General features: G+C 42.5%; 2 protein-coding genes across 4 annotated transcripts in view; both read left to right on the top strand.

Annotated features, from left to right (window-relative positions):
• The window catches only part of PRTFDC1 (phosphoribosyl transferase domain containing 1), a 173,928-nt gene extending 162,533 nt beyond the window's left edge, over positions 1–11,395 (top strand). The window contains exon 10 of the mRNA XM_081556819.1: positions 11,253–11,395. The gene's annotated coding sequence lies outside the window, so the exon portion shown is untranslated. The remainder of the gene's footprint in view (positions 1–11,252) is intronic.
• A 990-nt stretch (positions 11,396–12,385) lies between these two features.
• The window catches only part of ARHGAP21 (Rho GTPase activating protein 21), a 129,155-nt gene continuing 115,181 nt past the window's right edge, over positions 12,386–26,359 (top strand). For 2 of the 3 annotated variants that reach the window (XM_081556797.1, XM_081556795.1), the window contains exons 1-2: positions 12,386–12,751; positions 14,114–14,544. In XM_081556797.1, the coding sequence (XP_081412923.1) occupies positions 14,464–14,544 (81 nt within the window). In that variant the 5' untranslated portion in view covers positions 12,386–12,751; positions 14,114–14,463. Of the gene's footprint in view, positions 12,752–12,964; positions 13,291–13,730; positions 13,888–14,113; positions 14,545–26,359 lie in introns of those variants that run through there. The other variant, XM_081556796.1, reaches the window with a different exon arrangement.

Here is a 26,359-nt window from a genome sequence, read left to right as displayed (position 1 = left end):
CTTCACAGGCTGGAGAGCTGGGGCATGTACTTTTCTATTCAATTTTGCAATTTTCCTATTGTTATGGCTAAGGCTCACTGTATGGCATCTTCATGTGCACCTTTGGAAATGGCCAAAGAAAATGTTGGTGAAAGTGAAAACATCAGTTCACTTTTGGGATGAAGATATCCATCAAAAATATTCCACTGTGAACCATTTCCATGTTTCTGTAATTCATGTATTTACCTTCCTGCTCCCATGCTCCACCCCTCAACATATGCAATCATACTCTCCACCATTTTCAAGAGCCACTTTTGAAAACTATTTATTTGTTTGGCTGCTCTGGATCTTAGTAGCGGCATATGGGATCTAATTCCCTGATCAGAGATTTAACCCCGGGCCTCCTACATTGGGAACACCGAGTCTTAGCCACTGAACTACCAAGGAAGCCCCCTCAAGACCCTAATATTTCTATAGTGCATTTTAGCAAAATAGTAGCAAGTATCTCTGCTTTCCCAACTCTTGCTCTTTATCACCATTTTGTCTTTCCTATGACTTCACTCTCATCGTTTCTCTGCCCCGTAATGTACGTCCTCCCAACTGAAAATGGAAAAACCATCTTATGCTTTTTCTGTTAATACCTTGTGAATGTACTGAAACCTTTTTTATGGCTTGGTATATGGTCAGTTCTCATCACTGTTTCCAGGGAGCCCGGATGGCAGGTAGTCTTTTTATTTTCAGAGAAGGAGTTTGATAGATACTTATTTTAAGCTTGTTAATTATGTTTTTCAGGTCCTCAGTGTTTTTATTCTCCTATCAGTTTGCCCTGACAAAGACTGAAGAAAGGCATGTTAAATTTGTCATTTAAAAAATAGAAGTAATGCTTTCTCATAAATAATTTTAGGGGCAAATGGTGATCAAGGTGCTGCTGCTTCTCATTTCCCATTGTCAATTCCACACCCTAAAGACAAATGCTGGTAAGAGTTTCTGATTTTCGTTGTGCTGTGGAAATAGATTAAATAGATTGTGTTGTATACTATATTATGTCTAAATACATTGTATATGTTATAGAATGTGTTTCTGATATGTCTTTAGAGCTTATTTTGTGTGTTTAGTCACTCAGTTGTATCGTGTCTGACTCTTTCCAACCCCGTGGACTACAGCCTGCCAGTCTTCTCTGTCCATGGGGATTCTCCAGGCAAGGACTGGAGTGGGTTGCCATGCCCTCTTCCAGGGGATCTTTCCAACCCAGGGATCAAACCCAGGTCTCCTGCATTGCAGGCGGATTCTTTATCAACTGAGGCACCAGGGGAGCCCAAGAATACTGGAGTGGGTAGCCTATGCCTTCTCCAGGGGATCTTCCTGACCCAGGAATCGAACCGGGATCTCCTGCATTGCAGGCAGATTCTTTATCAGCTGAGCTACAGGGACGCCCAGAGCTTATTTTAAAGAAGTAAAATACTGCAGCTAAACCCTTGCCCCACCCCTCTTTTCTGTCCTTCCTTCTTCCCTTCTGAAGTTGATGTGTATTATTCTATGATTTTTATACTTTTCATTCAGATGTGTTTATCATAAACAATATATGTTGCACATATGGATACATAGGTATATAATATTTACTCAAACAACTCATCCCTTCACAACTTACCTCTTCACTCAACATAATTCTCTTGATATAAATTGATATTTGTTGATATATTCATTTTACCTGCCAAATAGACTTGCGTTGCTTACATAAAACTGATTTTACGTTTGACCTACTGAAGAACATATTATGTCTGATTTTCTAGAAAGGGTTACTTTATACTTTCTGCTGCTGCTGCCGCTGCTGCCGCTAAGTTGCTTCAGTCATGTCCGACAAAAGCGGCAGTTTCTCTGGGGGAAACATATAGAAGTAAATTTTTTTCTAGAATAGATTATGTAGCTATTCAATTTTCCTAGCTATTATATTTTTAAATATGCTTGGCAAAATGGTTTTCACTTACTCAACACATATTTTATTGGGTGTCTAGTATAAGCCAGGTCTGTTCAAGGCACAAGGATTACCAATAAACAAGAGACACATTTCCCGTTCTTCTGAGGTTTACATTCTAAGCTGGGAAGAGAGGCAATAAATAAAAACATAAAACACCAGGTGGCAATTAGTGCTTTGAAAAATTAAAGTCTAAGGGGTGGGGAGAGAGCAGTTGGCTTGGGGTGAGGTGGGTGGATACTATACTATTTTAAGTGGGGGCAGGGGATCAGGGAAGACCTGTCTAGTAAAGTGGGAAAAGCAGGTGCAAACAGCAGGTGAGCTGCAGGAGCACACGTGTGTGTGTGTGTGTGTGTGTGTGTCTGTGTCTGTGAGTGTGTGTGTGTGTTTGAGCAACAGCAAGGGTGCTGCACTAGAACCAATAGCCAGGAGGTGGATCAAACAGAACCAAGGTAAACCATTGTAAGAATTTGGAGGACTTCCCTGGTGGTCCAGTGGCTAAGACTCTGTGCTCCCAATGCAGGGGGTCCGGGTTTCATCCCTGGTCAGGGAACTAGATCTCACTTTCCACAGCGAAGATCCAGCACAGCCAAAGAAATAAAATAATTTTTTTTTAAAGTTAGGGCTCTTTATCCGAGTGAAATGGGAAGCTAGTAGATGGTTTTAAGCAAAGAAGTGACATGATCTGACTTAGGTCCTAAAATGGATGACCCTGGTTCCCATATTGAGAGCAGACCTAAGTTGTGGGCAGAAACTCCAACACTGGTTAAAGACTGTCATCATCATTCAGGTGACAGATGATTGGCTTGGATTTGAGTGAGAACTATGGAGGTGAGTAGAAGCTGGATACGATTTGATGTTAGAGCTGAGAGCTTACTGATGGTCAGATGTGGGGTGTGAGAAAGTCATTCAAGGCTGCCTCAAAGCTTTTGGTCTCAAGCAACAGGATGATGTTAATATGGGAAAAAGAGATGAAGGCATCTTACACTTGAGACCTCTTTTGAATCTCAAGGTGGAGATAACAGTCATGACAGCTTTTGTAGACAATCCAGGGGGTGGGGCCTGAGCAACCAGAGTTGCCATTTGCTGGTTGGATGAATTTATATTTCCCACCTGCAGTATGTAAGAACTTCTGTTTTCATCAACACTTCAACACTTGATGTTATCAGACTTATTTTTGCCAGTCTGATGGATTTGAAATGGTCTCATCATCATTTTAATTTGCATTATCCTGATTCCAGTGATACTGAGCATCTTTTATGGTTACTGGCCACATGTGTTTCCTCTTTTGTGAACTGCCTATTTATCTTTTTGTATTTTATTTATTGGTTTATAGGGGCTCTTTATAAACTGTCGATATAAATCCTTGGTGGGTTATATATCAGCGACATACATCTTCTGCTAGTTCATGGCTTGTCTTTTCACATTATTTATATTATTTAGTCACTCAATACTTCTATGTTAAATACCATAAGAATACTATTTCCATAACTCCCTATAACCATTGAGGAAATGACTACCATTAACACTTCTTTCACCTTTCTTTGTCCTTTCACCTCTCAATTTTTTGTACCCTCATTCTTATTCTAGTATATTATACTGACAGCATTATTACTTTTCATTTTAGTACTTTTCTTTCAAGATTTACAGTGTGTACATGCTGTATAATCACAAGAATAATCAGTTGTTTCATTCCTTTTATATTTACTCCAAGTCCTCTCTTAGTGAATTACACGATCATATCAGAGAATTGTTTTGAGGAAAGGTGATGTATTTCCCAAATCTTTATATAGTTGAGAGTGTCTTTCTGCAGCTTTGTTTTATGGCTGTGGTGCTAGCCTCATGGCATGTGGGATCTTTCTCAACCAGGGATCAAACCCATTCCCCCTGCCTTGGGAATGGGGAGCCTTCACTTCCAGTGGAGTGGGTCCACTTCACTGGACCACCAGGGAAGTCATCTGCTGCCTTTACATGTGGATGGCTACATGATTGTCATCTTTGTCACATTCTTTTTTTCTTCAAAACTCTGTTCCTATCAATTCATACTGAGAAGAGTTCTGAGGTCAGTAATGTTTTTCCTTTGTATCAGAGGTCAGCAAACTTTTTCTGGAAAGACCCAGATAGAAAATATTTTAGGCTTTGCAGGCAGTACGGTCTCTTGCAATTAAAGTGCTGAAGCAGCCACAGACAAGTAAACAAATAACCATGGTTGTATTCCCATAAAGCTTTATTTTCTTTTTTTTTCCAAAAAACAGGCAGCAGACTGGATTCAGTCTGTGGGGTATAGTTTATCACCCCCTGCTTTAGCCAATTCACTTTTAGGATTCTTTTTTTTTTTTTTTAAATAATCTTAACTTTAACAACTTCCCCACAAGTAAATATTCTCTTTTAATAATTCCTGAAACATGGCAAGTCCTTCTAATTTTTGACATTACAAAAAAAGTTCACATATAGTTTAGACAAAAGCTAAGCTCCTATACCAAAAAGATCTTAGAAATATGATGGTCCTTATATATAGAAGTGGCGAGATGGAAGGCTGTGTCTGTTTCTGGTATTAATAGCAATCCAGAAGCAGTCAATTCAGGCCTGCCACAATGTCTCCAGCATCTTCCACAGGTGACTTCCATCTGTGGGTCAAAGGAGATGCTGCCATTCTCAGTACCTACTGTAAGATTCCCAGATAAAACATAGGTTACCCTGTTTAATTTGAATTGTAGATAAACAACAAATAATTCTTTAGTACCAGTATGTCTCATGCAATAATTGAGATATACTGAAAATGTGTTCCTTTACCTGAAATTCAAATTGAACTGGGCATTCTTTCTTGCCTAAATCTGGGAATCCCTTTTTTTAAGCCATCATGGAGAGGACAAGGGGCTAGGAAGACACAGATTCAGTCTTTTAAGGAAAACCTCCAGAGTGGCAGACCCTCATTCCTGCCTACCATTTATTGGCTTGAATTTAGTCTTAGGGCCACACCTAGTTAGAAGGAAGGCTGATAAACCAGGTCTAGCTTACTGACCGTGTGGCCAGCCAAAATGCTATTTTTATGAAAGGAGAGAACAGATATAGGAGGGTATATTACATCTTTTAATAATTTTCTTAGTTCCATTACTTCTAAACTCTTTGTTAGATGCACCGGTTTCTCCAAATTGGATTTTGGTTACTTGTCCTCCATATTTTTCATCTCCTATCTAATCATTTTAACCTTTTTATCTTTTTCGTATATATTTGAAGTGTTTTTTAAAAGCTTGTCGTCCTTCCCATTATTTTCTGTCAGATGTTTCTTCTCTTTTTTTGTCCCTGCTGTACCCACGTGAGATCTTAGTTCTCCCAACCAGGGATTCAACCTATGCCCCCTGCTTCCCCTGCAAGTATGGAGTCCTAACCACTAGACCATCAGGGAATTCCCCAAATGTTTCCTCTTATTCCTTATAATTCAGTTATTACACACACACACACACACACACACACACATATATATAGAGAGAGAGAGACAGTGGCTGAATTATTTTTGAGTGGATTCAGCCAATAAAGAGCCACAGTAGGAGGTTGGAAGAAGGCAAGAGGTGGATTCATAGAAAGTGGCACAAGATTGGGCTCTCTCTTATTTGCAGTATCTATTTTTTTTCTTTCTGTGTTGCAATTTTAGAAAATTAAAATGTAATTGAAAAATCTTTGGGGAGAAAAGTGATGCAAGCATGCAGCTATCCTACTGAAGCCCAAATGTGAATTGTCCTATATCATCGTGCAAACCTTTCCTACCTGAAAGTAGAATCCTTGGTTAGTTGACCTTGGGATTAGAAGAGAATGCAGACAGTGATAGGAATAGAGGAGTGGGATCTACAGTGCAAGGGAGTTTTGAAAGATAGTGAGTTTCACTGAGTCAAGGATTGGTGGGGTCTTTAGATGTCTCTCCTCCTTCTGCCCTGAGAAGGTGAACGGGAAGGCTAGGATATTGTTTTCATTCTGAAGAAAAAGATTTGATTGCTCTGGATCAGGCCTACAATATCAAAATCAATTGCTAACACAGTTTCTTAGTTGGAATGGTTGGTATTTAGTATTTTTTTTCCCCAAGATGATGAAGACATATTTCAGTTCTCCAGTTTGACTCTGGATTGCTACCCAGATTGCACAGTATTTTCACAGGATGTTCCAGCTCATCTTTAGTTGGGTGGGTGGAAACCTTTAAAAAACTGGTTTCATATTTTTAAGGAAAACTGGAATGTTTATAAATGGAAGTCACGATTCTCAGGGTAAAAGAAAAACGTGGACATTTTTATTCTTTTTTCTCAAAATATAGACATAAACTCTTCATAATGCTGATGAATATAAATACCATACCACTCAATTTTAATTGTGGAGGTGCTGAAATAAATATTTGAATTCAGAAGAGAATGTCTGCTACATGATTACGGTTAAACTATGGGCTTTATAATTACTGCCAAAGTGCAAGTCCTTGTGAGTTCTTGGCATGGTAATGTGGTCAAAAATCAGTTCGGTCACCAGAGGTGGAGTCAGGTAAAGAGATAAAATGTGGTATTTCTGGAAATTGAGGCCCTCGTCAAGTGTTCTCCTGTGGGCACCTCTCGTAATTTATACTTTCCCTTTTAGGCACGTGCACACAGACACATATATATATCTTCCAGCAACTCAGAGCATTGTTGGATGGCCAGGAATTTCTTGAGGTATAAATATTTATCAATAATAATCACACAATCATCATTCCTTTCTTGAATAATTTTGTAGTGAAATGTGCAAAAGCTGTGGTAGGTATTATGGAGGTCTGAAGAAGAACCAAATGCCCTAGGAATTGGCCCTAGAGAAGTTTATAGTCTAGGTAGAAAAGGAGATAATAATCAGGTTCGCTGGAGAAGGAAATGGCAACCTACTCCGGTATTCTTGCCTGGAAAATCCCATGGACAGAGGAGCCTGGCTGGCTATAGTCTGTGGGGTTGCAAAGAGTCAGATATGACTTAGTGATTAAGCCACCACCAAGTAATAAGATTGTTTATGATCAAGTAACTTATTAATAGCAACAAATAAACATATAAACCACAAAGAAGCATTCAAGCAGAGTACTGGTCCAAAGAAAGGAAAGACCAGGTTAAGTTGAAGGCAGAGAAATTATTCAAGTGTGTCTATTGTGTGTGGCGCTTGCTACACACTATATACTTTGAATAAAACAGCATCAATACCTTATAGATTAGAAATTAATAATTGAAGATAGATAGTGATCTTCCAGACAGAAATAATAAACCACATATTTAGCAGATGCAGAGCATTAAACTAGTAAATATTTACACTATTTGAAAGAGGTGATGAAGAAAGGAGAATCTTAGAAATTATTATTTTTTATTTTTTTAAAATTTTAATTGGAGGCTAATTACTTTACAATATTGTGGCGGTTTTTGCCATACATTCACATGAATCAGCCATGGGTGTACATGTGTTCCCCATCCTGACCTTCCCTCCCACCTCTCTCCCCATCCCATCCCTCAGTGTCATCCCAGTGCACCAGCCCTGAGCACCCTGTCTTACGCATCGAACCTGGACTGGCGATCTATTTCACTATTTTATTTTATTATTATTTATTATTTCTATTTTATTATTGATTGTGGCATGGCTTGTGAGATCTTAGTTCCCTCCACCAGGGATTGAACCTGGGCCGCTGGCAGTGAAAGCATTGATTCCTATCCATTGGACCACCAGGGAATTCCCTAGAAATTACTTATTGTGGAAAATCACTGCCTCTCCTTGATTACAATTGATGCCAGAAAGGTGAGTTTTCTGTAGTTATTCAATTCAACAAGAAAGTCTTTTTTCAAAGAAATATTAATAGATAATGTGTCTTTTTCTATTGTATGAGTAATAAATAAAATATACAGTATAGTCTTAAAACCAAAAAATGGCTTAATCTTCTGGGGGCCATTGGTCTTAACTGCCTCAGACACATAGTTCTGCAAATGCTTCATCCCAATTACACAGTTCATCTGTGGAATTTGCTGGCAAACACTTGTGCTTCTTAGAATTGCCAGCTTCCATACTGAGAGTAGAAATCATCTATAGATTATCACCAAATGACATTAGACCAGAGGCTAGGACAATTTATTAATAGTTCTATTTTTGGCTTTGACAGATAACGATTTACCAAAACAATATTATTGTGTCATTAACAAACTCAAAGCTGAACATTTTGAGGTTATAGTTCCCACCTTTAAGAATGTCTTGCCTACGTTGCAAGAATTACAGTGTACAAGGTTGTCTTAGAGTTGCTACTAACTGTAGGTGGCACCAGCAGTAAAAAAAAAAGAAAAAAAGAAAAAAACCCGTCTGCCAATACCGACAGAATAGACACAGGTTCGATCCCTGGGTTGGGAAGATCCCCTGGAGTAGGAAATGGCAACTCACTCCAGCATTCTTCCCTAGAAAATTACATGGACAGAGGAGCCTGGCAGGCTACAGCCCGTGGGATCGCAAAGAGGTGGACACGAGAGGGGCAGGGGCAGGGGTGAGCAATTTCTGAGACTGTTTCAAGGGAGACTCTCAGAAGTTAGATTCTAGGAAATTTACACATTTATTAGTTATGCTTCAAAGAAGAAAATATCAGCCTTTCAAAGTAAACAAAGCTAGAATTACTGTGAGTTCTTGCTTAGCCATGATATTTGGGATAAAGAATACCAACGTACCAAGTGCGAAACCCACAGTCAATTCCAAGTCTTCTCAGTTCCAAAGATCCCCAAACCTATTGTTTCACCAAATCTCTCACTGAACAGTTAACAAGTAGCCACAGGATTTAGGTTTGGCTGGTTTTTCTTTCTCCTGCCCTCCCTCTGGTGGAGGTGTTAATGAGTAAAACACCCAAGATGGGCAGCTGAAAACAACGCCAAGCCTTTTTTTGCATCCTCCACCAATTATACTGTCAGCCTTTGGAAAGGAGAAGGCTGCTGCTTCCCAGATGCCTAGAGGGCATCCACAAGGTCTACTCAGAATGCATCTAAATGAGAGCTCAAGCAGTTATTAAAGTATTGTTACTGTTCATGCCTTAGAAAGGAGTAGACCTAATTTTTTAAGCTGGGTTAATATGTTCCTGATAAATGCCAATGAAATAAAAGTATAGAGTTCCTGTTGGGAAAACAGGACAAACCCCTCCTTCATAGTAATATTTTATATTACTATGTAATATAAATACATATTTATATGTATTTATAATAGTAATATTTTATAGTAATATTTATCATTATAATAGTAATAAAATAGTAATATTTTAATTGGAATAATGTTTTTACCTTTTAAAAACTCCTTTATGTCTATTGTCTCATTTGATGCTCTCAACAGCCCAACAAGAGTGGGAAGGTCCTGTTATACTGGAGATCCCAGGAGAGGACTAGGACTCAGGTTTCCCAAATCTTAGCTCTGTGCTTTTTTTCTTCTGTATCCAGATAGCCTAATGCACATAAGATACATATGGCAGGGACTTCCCTAGTGGTCCAGTGGTTAAAACTTTGAGCTCCCAATGCAGGGGGCCTGGGTTCAACCCCTTTTTAGGGAACTAGATTCCACATGCTGCAACAAAGATGGAAGACCTTGCTTGCATGCCACAACTAAGACCTAGCGCAGCCAAATAAATAAATTAATTAAAAAAGATACATATGGTAGCAAGAACAACAGAATCCTACTGATTCTAGATGTAGGGTTAAGTCAGTTATGCACAAAACACAGTGATCAGTACAGTATAAGCTAAGTAAATGCTGGCTACTGTTGTTATTATTAAAACCTGTGTTAGAAGTAAGGATAGTGTCGTAGAGAAAAACATGGACTCTGGACCCTATGCCCTGGGCTTGAATTCCTGCTCCGAAGTGTACTTGTCGCATGAAGTTTTGGGTAAAGCTCTGGGAGGACACGACGGTGCGACTGAACTGAACTGAAAGCCCTGGGAGGAATACTCAGCTGGCAGTGCTATATAAACAGTAGTCACTGTTACTTGTTAGCTCTAGTACTTTACAGAAGTAAAACTGTTCCCTAGGTCACATGGTAAATGATGAAGCTAGACTGTAATCCCCATCCTTCCACTTATCTCCTTTAGAAATGACTTTCTAGATTACATAGTGGGCATGCATGCTCAGCTGTGTCCAGCTCTTTGCCACCCATGTACTGTAGCCCACCTGGCTTCTCTGTCCGTGGACTTTTCCACGCAAGAATACTAGGGTGGGGGACTTCCCTGGTGGCCCAGTGGCTAAGCCTCCGAGCTTCCAGTGCAGGGGGACGGGGTTCGATCTCTGGTCAGGGAACTAGAGGCCACATGCTGCAACTAAGACTCCATGCAGCTAAATAAATAAATAATCTTAAAAAAAAAAAAGAATACTGGGGTGGGTTGCCATTTCCTCCTCCAGGGGGTCTTCCCAACCCAGGGATTGAACCTGTGTCTCCTGAATTGGCAGGAGGATTCTTTACCACTGAGCCACTTAGGAAACCCCCTAGATTATGTTATTTTCCCACAATTCCCAAAATGTGTTTTACCTTCTTTTCACATCTCCTTTCATGGCCAACATTTAGTCTCCTTTACCAAACTGAAAGCCTTTATTTCCAAAATCAACGTTGATAAAAATTTCCATGACAAAAAACCTTAACCCTAGATGTCCTCAATTGTGAGAGACTCAGGTTATGCCATGCATGCCCATTTGCATTTGTAAAGAAGCTGTTTTGTGCTTAAAATTGTTTTTTCTTTCTGGACATATTCTGTAAGCCCACTAGAGGTACACTACTTGAACCCTGACTTGAACCCTGTCTTTCTATTCATTTCTAGTTCATTTACTCTACAGTATCCAGAACTGGATACTGCTATAGCCCAGTGGGCTGTTCAGCAAATTACCCACTGACTGGCAGGCATTCCTTCTGTTTTATTCTTTTTCTTTTTTTCTTTGTTATTGGCTGGCTAGTTTTGTCAGGGGCTGTCCAGACCATGCAAATTTCACCGCCATATAGAAATGAGTCCTTCCTCTAATTAAGGTGAAGGACTTAGCTGTATATTCTAACGTTTGGCACCTTCCACTCTTAGGAAGGTCTCAAAAACCACAGCACAGGTTTTCAGGCTCCTGAGAATGGTTTTGGATTTTTTTTCTCAACAGAAAAAAACAGGACCGGAGGCTCGGGACTACGAGCTGGGTGTGGACTGCGGGGTGGGTGGAGCGGGGAAGTGTCTCTAAATCTTATGGGGAGAGTGTGCTTTAGAAAAAAGAAGGAAAAGGTACGCAGACCCCAAAGCTTCTTGGTTTTGTTCTTTTTTTTTTTTCTCCGTCAGGAGGGTGGTGGCGGCTGATCAGAAACAAAAGCTGGTAGTTCCCCGCCCGCGTGAAGATCAAATGCCCCTCAACAGCATCAGCAGGAGGACTGGGAAAGAGAGGAGAGGCGTGTCTGGGAGGAGGCGAGGATGAGGGTGACAAGGTGACAATCCCTGCCGCCGCGGCCCGCTCCTCCACTGCAGCCGGGCGAGGACAGGAGCTGCAAGCCACCTCCCCGGAGCCGGGCGGGGTGGGAAGGGGAGACCAAGGGGCGGTGGCTTTCCTACCGGGGGCGGGGCAAAGGGTGGAGGGAAGCCTGAGTCAGCAGCCCCTGATTGGCTGGTGTTCTCTCATTGCGTCCTCCGATTGGGCCATTTGCAGCGGGAGATGTTGTGAAGCGCGGCGGGGCGGAGCGAGCGGCCAGGGGTCTGGGGCGAAGCCCCGGGATCCGGCGGGGAGGGGCGGCGGTGGGGCTCTTGGCCCCGCGCCGCTGCGACCTGCTGGTCGGAGAAGCGCCGCCACCTTCCCTCCCAGTTCCGCTAGCCGCGCCGAATTGTTCAGCTGCCCTGAAGATATGAAAAGGGCAAAGGATTGAATGAATAACGCTTCGCTGCGAGCCCCCAGCCTCCTTAAAGAGAAGCTCTTTTGCTCTCGGGCGTTGAAAGGACACTCCCTTATCTTGAAGTCCCATATCGCACCCCTCCCACTGCAGATAGGGGCAAAAACTCACCCGGACGCGTACCCCGCAGTCTGGGACGCGTGATCCCTGACCTCCCCACCCCAATTCTGAGTATCTAGCCGTAGAATCGTCCCCACTCCCCGGCCCTGACGCCGAGCACAGGGTCCCTTCCCAGTGGAAGCCCAGGTTCCTGGCCGCTCCCGCTCAGCGCTCGGGAGATTGGAGAAGGCGGGGAGGGTTTTCTGTGTTTGATTTTTGGGGAGGTGTTGGGGGCGGGTGAGGACTTGTAGGTCCCGACGTACATTGGGAAGGGGCTGGCGAGCACCCCCCCCCGCCCCCCGCCCCAGGCTAATCCCCCTGCTTCAGCGTCGGTTCCCGGGACCATATTATTCAAGACAGAAAATATTCAGCCCCAGAGCCTCCCCTGGGGAGGGGAGGGGAAGGAGGTGGAGTGGGAGGAGGTGGATCCAGGGAGGAAGAAGCGAGAAATCCGCCCCTGGGAAACAGCTCGGCGCGGCTGCGGAGCGGAGCAGTTCTGTCACTTGGCGATCGCGGGCGCCCGAGCGCGGCCCCGGCCCGGCCCGGCGAGGCGAGGGGAGAGTCCGGCGGCCGCCGCCCCGCCCCACGCCCTCCCGCGGCGGCCGAGAGCCCGGGGCCGGCCGGGGCAGGTCGCGGCGGTGTCTGGGAGCGGTCGGCCGGGGGCGGCGGCCTCGGAGCGCGGCGGCGGCTGGTAGCGCCGGCTCGTCCTCCCGCTCGGTCCGCTGTGCGCCGGGCGTGCGGGGCGCGCCGTCCGGGGGACCGGCCCGGCCCGGTGCGGATCTACTCGGCGCGCTTGCTCCGGTGCGTGTCTGCTTGACTTTCTGCCTCGGCGGACAGGGCGCAGCGCCGGCGGACGGGTGGAGAGGGAGAGCCGGGCTCGCCGCGGGCTCCCTCCCTTCCCGCCACCCCGGGCCACCCCGCCCGGCGCTGGCGCGGGGCCGGAGAGTGTGGTGGCGGGAGCCTGGCGGGGGCGGAGGGGCCGCGCCCGCGTGTGCGGAGCGAGGGAGGGCCGGCGGGAGGAGGGAAGGGCACAAAGGCCGGTGGCGGGCGCCGGGGTCCCGCCGGCCGGCCGTGGAGGAGGGGCGCCTCCCATGCTCTCATGAATATTAACCGAGCCTGCGGCCTAGCGCGCCCCGGCTGGGCCCGGCGCCCGGCCCGCGTCCCCGCCGCTCGCCGCCGCGCCTTGGAAGCCGGGCCAGGCGGGGCGCGGAGGGTGAGCCCCTTCGCATTTGGCTTCTCTCCCTGGTCTCCCCACTCGTTTTTGAAAGTACATATTTGGGCCGCCCTTCCCGGGAGATCGAGCTCCCCGACCCGCCTCTGGGCGGAGGAAATAGTGGTAGGTGGGTGGTGGTTTTCTTTTTCCAAAAAAAAATTTTTTTTTTCCCCTAGGCGGCCCCGGGGAAAAGGGACGATCGTGTCGAGGCGTAGTTTGGGGCGCGGCAACTAAATAAAAGTTGCTGGGGCTGCGGCTTCATTTCTGTGGCTCCGGAATAATGCCCCGGAGAGGGAGTCCCTCCCGCCGCTGCGCACACCTCCCCGCCTGGCCCCGCGCCGTCCCCGCCCAGCCCCGCCGCGGGCCAAGGAAAACAGCCGCCTCCTCGGGGACACCGGCCGGTCGGGCGGAGGGCGGAGGGCGGGCGCCCCAAGTTCCCCAGGCCGCCTGGAAACGCCGGCAGAGCAGCTGGCCGCGTCCAAGTCTGACTTTTTGTTTTTATTTTAGGGAGCTGGGGAGGTGGCGGGGAGCAAGACGTGTTTTTGAAAAAGTATTCTCCCATTTTAGCCTCGTGGGGACAAAACTTCTCTAAAGTCTTCTTATCCGCGTGATGCAGAAGAACATAAGCTCCCTCTCATTTGCCCAGAAAATACATGAATTTAAATGCATTTGAAAGGGGAATGTCTTTTTCTTGACGGCTGCACAAAGTCCGGGCATGTTTGAGGTAACCATCGTGCCGTTATGATGTTTCTTATTTCCCCCTTGATTTAAAGATTCCCCCTCCTTTTCTTTCTTATTTTGTATGGGATGATTATTTCATCTTTTGATTCATCAGCATGGACCGAATTATCTTTCCAAGTGTTGGAAGGGCGAGCTTGGAGTAGACGCGTGGGCAAGGCCAAGGTCAGCGTCTGGAGAAAGTTCATGTCCTTTAACTTTTCCCTCTTTAGGAAAGATCTCTTTGGGAGAGCCTTCACGACGTGCTCGCATTGCTCTCGGACTTCGGGGGAGCGCTAGGAACGAAGGGGACCGCTTTCTGCAGTTGGCTTCACTAGCTGCCCAGGAGACCGGTCTTTGTTTTTTACGTCTGGAGAAATGGACGAAGACGGTGAAGGCCGTTGAAGTCGGAAGAAATCATCATCAGGGCATTTGGAAGGCGCTTCATTGAAACCATTTGTCTCAGCAACCCTGCACCTTCTCGGAACCTGGTGTGGAATTCTTACCTTTTTGGTGCATGGTGGCATTTCCCTCCCAATGTGGACTCCCAAGGGTTGGTCCCTTCTTTGTAATTTGAAATGAAATGATGGCCACACGTCAGACTGGTCTGCCTGAGGGAGATGGTGACACCAAGCTCAAGGCCTGCGGGTCCCCCACCTGTGAGGTAAGTGCAGAGCCGACGTCCCTGCCCAGTTGTGTGGCTTGTGTCTGTGAGGTTTCCTGCTAGTGGGGGGCGACGGTCAGCTGCCTTGGGGGTCTAAGAAGATCGATCGGCTTTTGGGCTTTGAGCTGAATGGTGGGAGCGTCCCAGCCTGATGGGTAGGGAGGTGAAACCTTGCCCGGTTTTGTTTCTAGACACTTAAGTGGTTGTTTTGCAAGGGCATTTTCCTTACTTTGAAGTGTTCCTATCTTGATCATCTCAGACCACAGAATTCTCCGTTTTTAGGTGACTAGGAATACCACCAGCTTGTTTCCTTCACTCCCCATCCACTGGTAGTTTTGAAGTAGGGCTGGACAGGGGTTGGCTTTGTATATTTCATGTGTGTATCCAGGGTTCCCTCTGGAGATTGAGAGAAGGCAGCTGGAATCCTTGTTGCTCTGGACCACTTTCTCTCTCTGACACTGATGCGGGTCCTGCCTGCTTGCTGTTGCTGTGAATCTCTGCTTTGGGTAGAAAAGCAAGTCTCTTCCCGTGGATGGTTTAGGCACAGCTTTGGAAAACGGCTTAATGGAACTGTCATTCCAACTGCCTTAAAAATCTCCTACCTTCCCTGTTCTTCTGTTTATGCCCTTCCTTTCACTGCTTAGAAGTCCTGTGAGTGTCAGCCTGAGCTGTCAGGTGGCTCATATTGCCTTCATACAGCATCTTCGAAGGGCCCAGAAGATTTTACACCAGGCTTCCTGAAATTTTTTGAGCAGGCAGGACAAAAAAAGAAAAGCCGTGTATTGGTGGCACCCCTATGCCCTGTTGCCTCTCCTGTCTTTTTGCCTCCTTATTTTGAGTGTTTGTTTCTATAATGGCTTCTTTGTGTTTACTTTGTTACTGATGCTTTCTGTAATTAGGTTCCTTTAGACTTTGCTTTTGAGATGCCTATGTTTTTATGGAATGGTTGACAATTACTTCAGATGTTATTTAGATGTTTAGAACAATAACATCTCCCAGTGAGACATCACTCTCATGGTATATTTTGTGCCTTGTGTTACATTTTAACTTTCTGGTCATTGAAACTGGGTCTAGTTCTAAGTGTGTGAATTTTGGCATTTTAATAAAAATGACTCAGAAGTTACGTTTGTATTGGTAAAGCAGCAGAGGAGCTTGCTTCATGCAGCTGACCTCGTACTGGATTAGAAAGTTTATACAGAAATCGCGGTGAGCTACATCAGTGTGCCATTACTATACGGTTGATTAGAACTGCAGTGTAGGTTTACAGTTAGAAACAGTGTTTTACTTTTCGACACCTGCAAACACCTGCTTCCAGGTAAAAACGTGATTAAGTATAACACCACAATCCTCTGATCATGGTGAACCATAATAACGCCTTTTGGAAGGCCTAGTGATTGCTTAATGTGTATTGTTGCTCCATAATGATAGGTACTGTGGTCCTGAAGCCTTAGTTGTCATTGACTCCTGAAGACTTTAATTAGCATGCTATTTTGCATTATATTTGCAAGAAGTAATGTTATTTGATTTTTTTTTTTTTTTTTGTCATTTAAAGGATGTCCCGGAAACCAAGAATTTGTAATAGACACATCTTGTCCTCGACTAGAAGGCAGTTTCCAGTTGCAAACTTGGCTTTTATTAACAATGACAGTTATATATCTTTTAAGGGTGGTGAAATTTGTTTTCATTTAGACCTTACTGCTGATGTAACCATGGTATTTCTAGTTTGAGAGCCAAGGAAATACTGTATTGTCTGTATTTTGCTCATTTAGAGACTGTATACAGTAGTTGGGTTTGATATTACACTCAGGTGTTGTTTGGCTTTTTAAACAATAGGCAGTTTGTTTAGATTCTATATGGAAGCAGAAATAAAGGGGCTCTGTGTTGTCAGAAAACATTTTAAAATCTCAGGGTGGGGGGAAGTTGTGTAATTACTGTCTGTTTAGTTGTCGCTTATACTCCCATGCACAATTACGGTCTTGTGAATATTTAATAAAGAGAGTTGCCATTGAAATACTTTGGGTTTCAGCTTTGGGCTGATGATATTTAAGTTTTTGAATACCACACGTAATTTTTGTGCTTAATTTTATTAGAAGAGTTACATTCTGGAGTAGTACTGCTATTCTTTTTAAAATTTTACAAATCACTAGCTAAAAAACTAACAAAGAAAAAAACAATAACTACACTCCTAAAATGTGTATTTGAATAATAAATTTGTGTGTGTTTTTACCTAACCAAGAAATGAGAGTATATATCTTAATATTAATGGTATTAGCCAAAAATTAATTTTGCAGCACAGGAAAAATCAATGTAGGGAATTAAAGGAGTCCCTGTCTTATGCCTTATCTAATTGAGTATTTCCACCTGCTGTGAGTAAGATCTGTTGCTTTGTTGAAAAACAGAAGTTTCTTGTTTATGTTAAATGTTTAGAATTTAATTGTGTTGCTATGTCGATAAGTGTAGGCATCACCCCCTCCCCCTAAGAGTATACTGGAAGGGTAAAGAGCAAACAAATAACAAACAATCCTTTTCCAATAAAGAATTGTGACACTTTAATAAAATATATCCAACATAATACAATAAGGATAGCATAGATGTCAAGAGAGTTGTATTTGAACATCTAAAGATCTATATTTCAAAATTCATTCACTCTGAGCCAGATAAGTGTTTCTTTGGGGGGTGTGTGTGTGTGTTGTGCAGACATGTGTGTAGGCTGATCTGTGATACCTAGCCTTGAATAACTTTGCTCACAAAATCACTTTGTATAGATTCCTGAGTCCTCTGTGGTATTACTTTTTTTTTTTTTAATATCACATAGTATTTCTTCTTTATGGCTCAACTTACTTTTTCTTTCTCTTTTCTTTTTAGGCAAAACTCTCTAGGTCATATTGGTTTTCCCATTTCTAACAGTTACTTCATTTTTAATCTCTAGTCTGCGGGGTTGTCCAAGTGTGTAGCACTTTCGCTGTCTATTATTAGAACAATCTTATTTACTCGTGCAAATTAACTTAGTTCATTTTATGTCTTGCTTCTTCACCTAGGCTGAGATGATTCTGTGACTAAAAGGTACTGTAAGCTGATGAAAAATGTTTGTTAGTTGGTTTTGGAACAGTGTTTAAATAATAAAATAAGGCATTTTCTTTGCAGGAATTCATTCATGTAAAAATTTACACTTTTGCTCTTTTTTCTGAAACACTGTACACTTTACTTTTATCCCAGGCTTCCTCCTTCCTTCTCAGGCTCTCCCTCTGTCCATCTCTCTTTCTCTCTCTCTTTAGGCTGCTTCTTCCTCTGCTTCCTCTTTCCTGTTAGTTTTTACTCAAGCCAGGCCTTTCCATTCCTCTTCTCTTTTCTCTCTCCTTGGGTTTCATTTTACACTGTCCCAGGGCATTAATCTACATGCCCATGATTCCTAATTTACAACTCTATCTCAGATTATATGGCTGCTCTCTAGACCTAGATAGCCAATTGCCTATTTACCCAGAAGCTTTTTTAGGAGATAGGCTGCATGCTTTTGAAATTCAACAGATTCTACTCCAACCAATATCCTGCCCTCTCCCTGACTTCCTTCTTTTAAGGACTAGTCCTGCTAGTTATCTGTCCAACTCAAAGCCCAGCCTACCGTCCCTGACCCCTCTCTCTCCTCCTCCCTCCTGTCAAAGTCTTGTTGAGTCTACATTCCAGGTCCTGCTGCCACTCCCTGAGCTCAGGTCAGCGGCATCTCGGTGATGGTGATGAATCACCGACCAGGCTTCCTAGTGTCCCAGGCTCTCTGCCTTGCCCCCTTCCAGCTCTGACCTGTCTCTGTAGCCAGAGGGCTCCTCCTGAAATAGAAAGCTGATCGCTGCATTCCCTGACCTAAAACAGTTTTCTGGCTTCCCACTGCCTTTGGAAGAAGGCTCAGACTCCTGAGAACAGTCTTAGAGGACTTCTGGCCCGCCTTCTCCTACTCATCTGTGACCTCTCTGTGCTTCCTGTGCTGAATGCTTTTCAGTTCCCTCCATGGCTGGTGGCTCAGTGGTAAAGAACCTGCCTGCCAATGCAGGAGATGTGGGTTTGATCCCTGGGTTGAGATAATCCCCTGGAGGAGGAAATGGCAGCCTACTCCAATATTCTTGCTTGGGAAATCCCATGGACAGAGGAATCTGGAGGGCTACAGTCCATAGGGTCACAAAGAATTGGACATGGCTGAGTTACTGTACAACAACCAGGGCATGACAATCTCTCTCTTTTCCTTTTAGGTCCTTATAAATCCTGTCTTTTCCCAGACTTCCTTCCATTCTCCCCTCCTCCATTGCCACCCCTCCCTGGCAGATTTTTACTCTCATTCTGGTCTTTTCTTCAACATCACTTCCTCAGGAAAGCCCTCCCTGACCTTCCAAAACCAGGTTAGTTGGCCCCAGTGCCTTATCCTCCAACACCCTGAGCTTTATCAGGAAGATCACTTACTGGTTTATTTATGTGTATTCCCCTGGAATTGCAAGTCCCATGAAAACTGGCACCATGCTTGTTTCTACTGTGTGATGCATAGGAGGTGCTCAGTAAATGTGTCAAAATAATGAATGAATGTGTGGAAAGGGCTTTTATTAACAGTTATCTTAGACCCCAGCACACCGTACCGTCTGGACGGTCCTCCTGCCTCACTGTTCCCGCCTTCTCAGTCCCGCAAGTTTCTTTGGGCTCTTGACCTGTCAAGTCTTCATATACCTTAAGGCTCAATTTGACCCTCTCTTCTTCTCTCCAGACTCAACTTCACAGTTTTAAATATCAAGTATAAGCTGGTCATTCATATACATACATATATACACAGGTATTTGTGGGTGTGTGTGTCCACCCCAACTTTGCCCTTGAATTCGTGTTCCCCCATCCAACTGACCTGCCCACTGGCGTGCTAAGAAGCCACATCCCAAACCAAATTCCTCCTCCTCTCCAGCCCCTCCTCCTGCCCCTAGCTTCTCCATCTGCTCTTTCACTCCGTCCGCAGTCTTCCTCATCTTAAGCAATAGCAACCCCACCCTCCCAGGCCAGTGGCTCCGGAGCCGTCTTTGCTCCCTCTTTTTCTCTCTGGTGCCTCACATGCAGATCTGACCGCCGCAGGCCCCTTAGCCTAGCCCGCCTCGCCTGCCTACAGTCTGTCCCCACAGTCATCTGATGGACCTTTCAGAAGTCAGATCCTGGCACTCATTTGTTCTAGTTCTTCTAGTGGCTTCTCATCGCTCTCAGGATGAAAAGCCAAGGTTGTCAGAGCACCTGCAGAGCCCTGGACAGACTCCCATGCCCTGCCCTCCCTGAGCTCACCTCTCGAACGCGCCCCACTTCACCCCACCCTCGCTATCCTGGTGTGCCCCAGAGCCTTCCCACTGGGTACCGCCTCCTCGAAACACTGTCTTCTGGTGTCTGCAGGGCCTGCTTCCTTATCTCCTCCAGATTTGCTCAGATGTCACCTTCAGGGAGAATCTCCCCTCCCTGCTCCCCATGACACCACCTGCCTCCTTCCTCGGTTCACATTTCCTCCCCGTCACTTACTCTCCATCTGACCTGCTTGTCCATCTGATTTTGCTTATAGGTCTGGACAGATGATGTATGTAAGTGTGAAGAGTACAGTTTGTTTGGTTTACCTGGTATTTTCTTGTGCCTGGAAAGGAATCTAGCACATTGTAGGCCTCAAATATTTTTTCAAATGAATGAATGAAGACTTAAGGAAAATTTCCAAAATGTTCTTGAGTTTACATGTAAGTATGCAGTACGTGAATTCTTAATTTAGATTATAAAACAAGGTGTAGTGTGAGATATAGATTCTTCCTCAGACCTCCATTTCCATTAGGATGGCTGCTCACGTCTTTCTTACCTTTGGGAAGCTGGTAACCAAGTAACAGTAACCAAGGAACTGTGTGGTATAAGTGTGTGAAGTAATTTGTGCTAAGGTAAGATACTGGTAATTAACAGACTAGTGGGAGGGGAATCAGATGGGTGGCAAAACTATAAAAAGGAAATACAGTCATCCCTCTGTATCCACAAGGCATTGGTTCCAGAACCCCCCACCCTGTGGACCCCAGAATCCTCAGATGCTCAAGTTCCTTAGATAAAATGGGGTGGTATTTGCATATGCCCTTAACATCCTCCTTTATACTTTAAATCCTCTCTCAATTACTTATAGCACCTCATACAATGTAAGTGGTATGTAAATAGTTGCCAGTGTGCGGCACATTCAAAGTTTTCTTTTTAGAACCTTCTGGAAAATTTTTTTCTGAATATCTTTGTTCATTGATTGAATCCACAGATGCAATACTTACAGACACAATGGGCCAACTGTATGTCTGAGGTTTTCTTTCTTAAAACAATTGGCCAGTATAGGAATGCTCCTTATGTTTTTGATGTCATAAACATTTCATTGCAAGTTTAAAAATGATCACAACTTTGACGATGGCAAAATGTTAACAGTTGTTCATTCTGGATGGGGAGTATACTGGATAGTATTATTTTTGGAATTTCTCTTTTTTGTTTTAATTCCAAAGTTGCAATGAAAAAGATAACATTTACAGATTTAAATGGATAATATGTTATCAGTCTTGTCAAAATCTGGTTTCTAGCAAAGCTACATTGCTTAAAATAATACTTAGACGTTTTTTGAAAAGGATACACATTACACAAAACAATACTTAGACATTAATGTCGGCTAGATTCATTGTAGGCTAGTGATAGTACAATATAACATAACACTGTTATTTAACTTGAAATGTGTGTTCCTTCATATACATGAATCTAAATGACAGAACACCATTGTATAGCAGAAGCTTTACACTGCAAGTTAGGGTGAAAAGTATAACCTGTTGGAATTAAGAAGTGTGGCAGCAATAGAAGTCTAGAATTGGAGGTATAGAGTGGGACCCCTCTCTAGCTGTCATGTATAGCTTAGAGCTGGGTACCCAGGTCTAGGAAGATCTCTCTACACATTGTTAGTGTTTTGTAGCGTTCATTCCTTCTAAAGGAAACATTTTATGAAGACCTATGCCTTGCTTACAGAATCTCTAACCCTTTCCTCATTTCTTTAGGTCACAGAATCTGATACAAGCGTGATACTCAATTTCTTTTGTTCTTTGCTTTGTGAAGGGACCCATCATATTATATTTAACATGCTGTTTTAAGTATGGGGAGTGCTGAATGGAGATGCACAGATGCTGTTATCAAATGCAGCTATTTTCTGTTACAGAAAGACCATATGGTAGGCACTTGTTTTTCTCTCTGGTTGATGTGATTGCATTAGTAAAATGAAAGGATATTAGACTTAGATTGTCCTAGTATTTATTTAATTTTAATTGACCATAAGGCATTAAATGTCTTAAAAATATTATGAGCCATCTATATATTCTGTTGGTTTGAAGCAGGAAGACGTTTTCACTCAAAAGCTCAGTTTTGGATTGCTTCCACCAAAATAATGTTTTACTTTAAGTTGTCATATTCTTAAAAAAAAATTGAGTTGTGCAGATAATTAATTTCACAAAAAAATCTGGAAGATAGCCTTTTGTACCTCTAAGATAATCTGAAGATGAGTGGATATTCTGTACTATAGATTTAAGAAGTTTAGCGTGATGGAAATTGTTTTTTAGAAGTCCTCTTTTTTCTAGTTATTTATTAACATGGAAAGAATTGCACTGTGTAGATTTGTGAATAAGAGAATGGATTTAGAACCCAAATTGGATATTTCTGAAATATTCATCTATTTTGGGGAAAGTTTTTAGGTGGATCAGAAAAACTGTAATCAAAAAATGGTAGGTTAAAGAGAGTATTTCTTTTTTTCCTTAGGCCAGCTACTGTTGAGCCTTCCTTTTGTTTGATACTGGGCGTGTTCTTCATTCAGACTTGGTTACTTATTGCCTTTTCCCCTGGTGGCTTATCTCTGTTCTGAATAGACACCTGGCATAGTTATGAGTGGTGGTGATATGTACGTAGTCTGTTTATAATCCTACAAATTCATTTTCCTTTTTATAACCTAATGAAGACTAGTCTCTTGACTTACACTCTTTGGTTCACTGCATTAATCTTTAATAGATCTTGACAGGACTAATATTCTTAAGAACCGCTTGATTTTTTTCGCTTACAATGGAGAGTATCCTTAAATATCAGGAGCTAGAATGATCTGGGGGATTAATAGTCTTTTTTTTTTTTTAACCTTGAGATATCTAGATGTTTTGAATTCCCAGTGTTTTCCTAAAAATTCTATATTTAAAGGAATTTGTGTTGGGACTTCCCTGGTGGTCTAGTGGTTAAGACTCTGTGCTTCCAAGGCAGGGGGCTCGGATTCCATCCCTGGTTGAGGAACTAAGATCCCGCATGTTGTGTGGCATGGCAAAAAAATAAAATGAAATTTTAAAAAATCATTAAAATTAAATTTTGAAAAGTCATTGGAAAAAAAGAATTTGTGTTAGCTAGATCAGTGAGACCTACTTTCTCCTTCGGGTTCTACATACTGACTTCTGGAAACATTAAATACTTAGTAAATGTGATGGAGAGGAAGTACTCTGGGCACCCAGTTTAAGTCAGATCTTTATTATGATGCTTTTAGGAAACTGTTTTTAGTTTACTTATTTTTTCATTTAATACTACATCATAGACACCCTCCTCTGCTCGAAAGGGAAATATGTGTGTGTGTGTGTGTATAAAATCAATTTTATAAATGGAGGAAAGGAAACTTTGAAGAAGCACTGTACAAAGATACTCAAGAGAGATTAGATCAGCAGATAGACAGACGGGCCAATTTCCAGAATTCAGAAGAAAAATTTTTGTTAAATTAGAAGTTAACTGAAATTGAATGTGTTTCTCACAGAGGTGGGATGACCTTCTGTTTTACAGGATTACAGAGGGGATTCCTGCTTTGGTAGGAATTTAAATCAGACAAATCTGGATGATCATTAGAATCCCATGGACCACCTTTCAAACTATAGGTTCTTGTCCCCATCATTATGTTAATGAATCAGAATCTTTGGGGATGAGACCCCCAAACCTTCGCTTTTAAAAAAGTCCCCTGGTGATCTTCTGAGTTTGAGAAGAACAAAACAAAATGACATTCAAGGTCTAGGTTCTTAGGGCAGCCCTGATTTCATAATTGTTGTGACCAAATTGAAATCAACATAAAGACAATAATAAAAATATGGGGAGAAAATTTAAATGATTGTAAATCAGTGAATATCTCAAGCTTAAAATTGTAATCAGTTTCTTTATAATCAAATGTATTTCTGCATGTCATTAGTATAACAAAATAATATTCTTTTCAAATAAAGTAAACATGACAAAAGAGCACTTTAAAATTTGACAATAATAGGTGTTCTTTTTTGTGTGTATGTTATACTTTAATCAAAAGTTAAATATTTTAAAGTGATAGAACTCTAGTTATATAAAAACTATTGTTGTTACTTTTTAGACTTATAAAAATCATTTGTTTCATGTCAGTTCCAGGAAGGCATATTTTCTTTATGCAAATAGCCATTAAAATGATTTCATTTGCATCTTATAATCATTTGTTCATCTTAACTCTTCATCAAGAATAGGAAAAGTTAACAGTGAAAGAAAAACATATGTCTTTCTTTACCAAAGTATACATTGTGAAGGGTTTAAGAAATCATTCTAACATAAATCATAATAAACTAATCATTAAACAGATAATTTCTCTTTACACACCCTTCTCATTTAATACCAACAGCTGTTCTGTCTGTCCATTGAATCCATCTTGTCTTTTGATGTCACTGATTTGTGAGGTCCTTTGGATAGTATGCTACAAAGACAATCTGAACTAATAACAGAGTCTAACTGCCAATTCTGCAAAAGAAGCAAGATTTCGGGACTTCCCTGGTGGTGCAGTGGATTAAGAGTCTGCCTGCCAATGCAGGGGACATGGGTTCGATCCCTGGTCCGGGAAGATCCCACATGCCTCAGGGCAGTTAAGCCCGTGAGCCACAGCTACTGAGCCTGAGTGCTGCAAATACTGAAGCCCACATACCCGACAGCCTGTGCTCTGCAATAAGAGAAGCGTCTGCAATGAGAAGCCTGTCCACCACAGCAAAGTGTAGCTCCTGCTGGCAGCAATGAGAGAAAGCCCACAAGCAGCAACAAAGACCCAGCACAGTAAAAAAATAAAATAAAAAAATTAGATGAGTAAATAAATTAAGTAATTTAAAAAAAAAAAAGAAGCAAGATTTCTTGAAGTCAGTGAAAGTGATATTGCACAAGGTGCAAAAAGCTACTCATAGAGTCAGACTGAGACCAATGAAGAGATGCAGAGAGCATCATCAAGGTTGATAGGCTTCTCAAGACAGACTGATTTGAATTCAAAGGATTAAGGGAAGCTTTGAGAACACTGATGCCCTTGAGGGCATTTACAAGTATGGAGAAGTGACATTTTCTTCTGGGAAGTGATGCTTAGTTTGGACCCCATGTCTTAAGCTCTGTTTACCAAGGGACCTAAAAAAGTGGGTGTGAAACTAGAAGAAGGGATAGCAGTGGTGAACAGATTTCTCTTGTGCTTTCTCAGTAGAGACAGTGCCACTAAGAGTGAATAGAAAATCTTATCTTCTCTGGTTGACTTAGAGATAAAGCTGTTCACACAGAGGTCCAGGAGTAGCATCTTAAAAAGTCCTGCGGTTGTAATATTTGTAGATGTACAAACACTTCAGAGTCTGAATATTTTAGATGTCTTCATTTCTTTTTTAAAAAATCTCTTTGTCAGGGTACAATTGATATGTAAAATGCTGTATATATTTAATGTATACACTCAGTGAATTTGAGGATAAGTTATACACCCATGAAACAATTCCCACCATCAAGGCCATAAACATATTCCTTACCGCTCCAGTTTTCCTCCCACCCTCTTTATTAAGGGACTTCCCTGGTGGCTCAGATGGTAAAGAATTTGCCTGCAACGTGGGAGACCTGAGTTTGATCCCTGGGTCAGAAAGATCCCCTGGAGAAGGGAATGGCAACCAACTCCAGTATTCTTGCTTGGAGAATTCCACGGACAGAGGAGCCTGACAGGCTGCACAGTCAGTCCATGTGGTCGCAAAGCATTGGAAACGACTGAGCAACTAACACTCACTCACTCTTTATTATTGTTGGTATTATTGTAACATGTGTGAGGCCTACATAATATAAAAAGTCTACCCCCTTAGCAAATTTTAAATATGTTGTTGTTTAGTTCCTAAGACATGTCTGACTCTTTTGTGACCCCGTGGACTGTAACCCGCCAGACTCCTGTCTATGGGATTTCACAGGCGAGAATACTGGAGTTGTGTGAACAGAACTGCAATCCCTAGCTGAGACGGAGATTGACAGAACTTCATCATTTATGGGAGCTATAACTGCATCTACTCTGGACCAAGGAGGAATGCAAATTCTCTTCAGTTTAGGAGAAGAACTTGGAAGAAGAACCATTTTCCCCTGTTTAATCCTTGGCTACTGCTGCCATTCTTGGCTGTCTTTTCATTTGATCACCATAATCTTTTTATCTAACTATTACTTTCAAATAAGTTACTCAAACATTGTATTTGGATCAAGTGGGATCTCTAGGAAAAAGGGAGATATATAAAGCCTAAAATACAAATATATACATATATATATATATTCAGGAAACATAAGGATACCTAAAAACACATGGCTTAGAAAATGAATACTGCTTGATTTCTATAAACTCCAGGGATGTCTTTGTTTGGCATGGATTTGACAGGCAAAGAGTTCGTCTTTTCTCGTTGGCTTTGAATTGACAGCAGATAAGACAGGCATCTTTTGGTAACCCATGGAAAGGATTTTGAACGTCAGAAATCAGTTTGCA

The sequence above is a fragment of the Giraffa tippelskirchi genome, chromosome 13 (genome assembly GCF_054371585.1).
Source record: "Giraffa tippelskirchi isolate mGirTip1 chromosome 13, T2T-mGirTip1v1.2.pri, whole genome shotgun sequence".
Taxonomy (NCBI): Eukaryota; Metazoa; Chordata; class Mammalia; order Artiodactyla; family Giraffidae; genus Giraffa; species Giraffa tippelskirchi.
The sequence above is the reverse complement of the archived record's forward strand: the minus strand, read 5'-3'. Positions and strand labels throughout refer to the sequence as shown.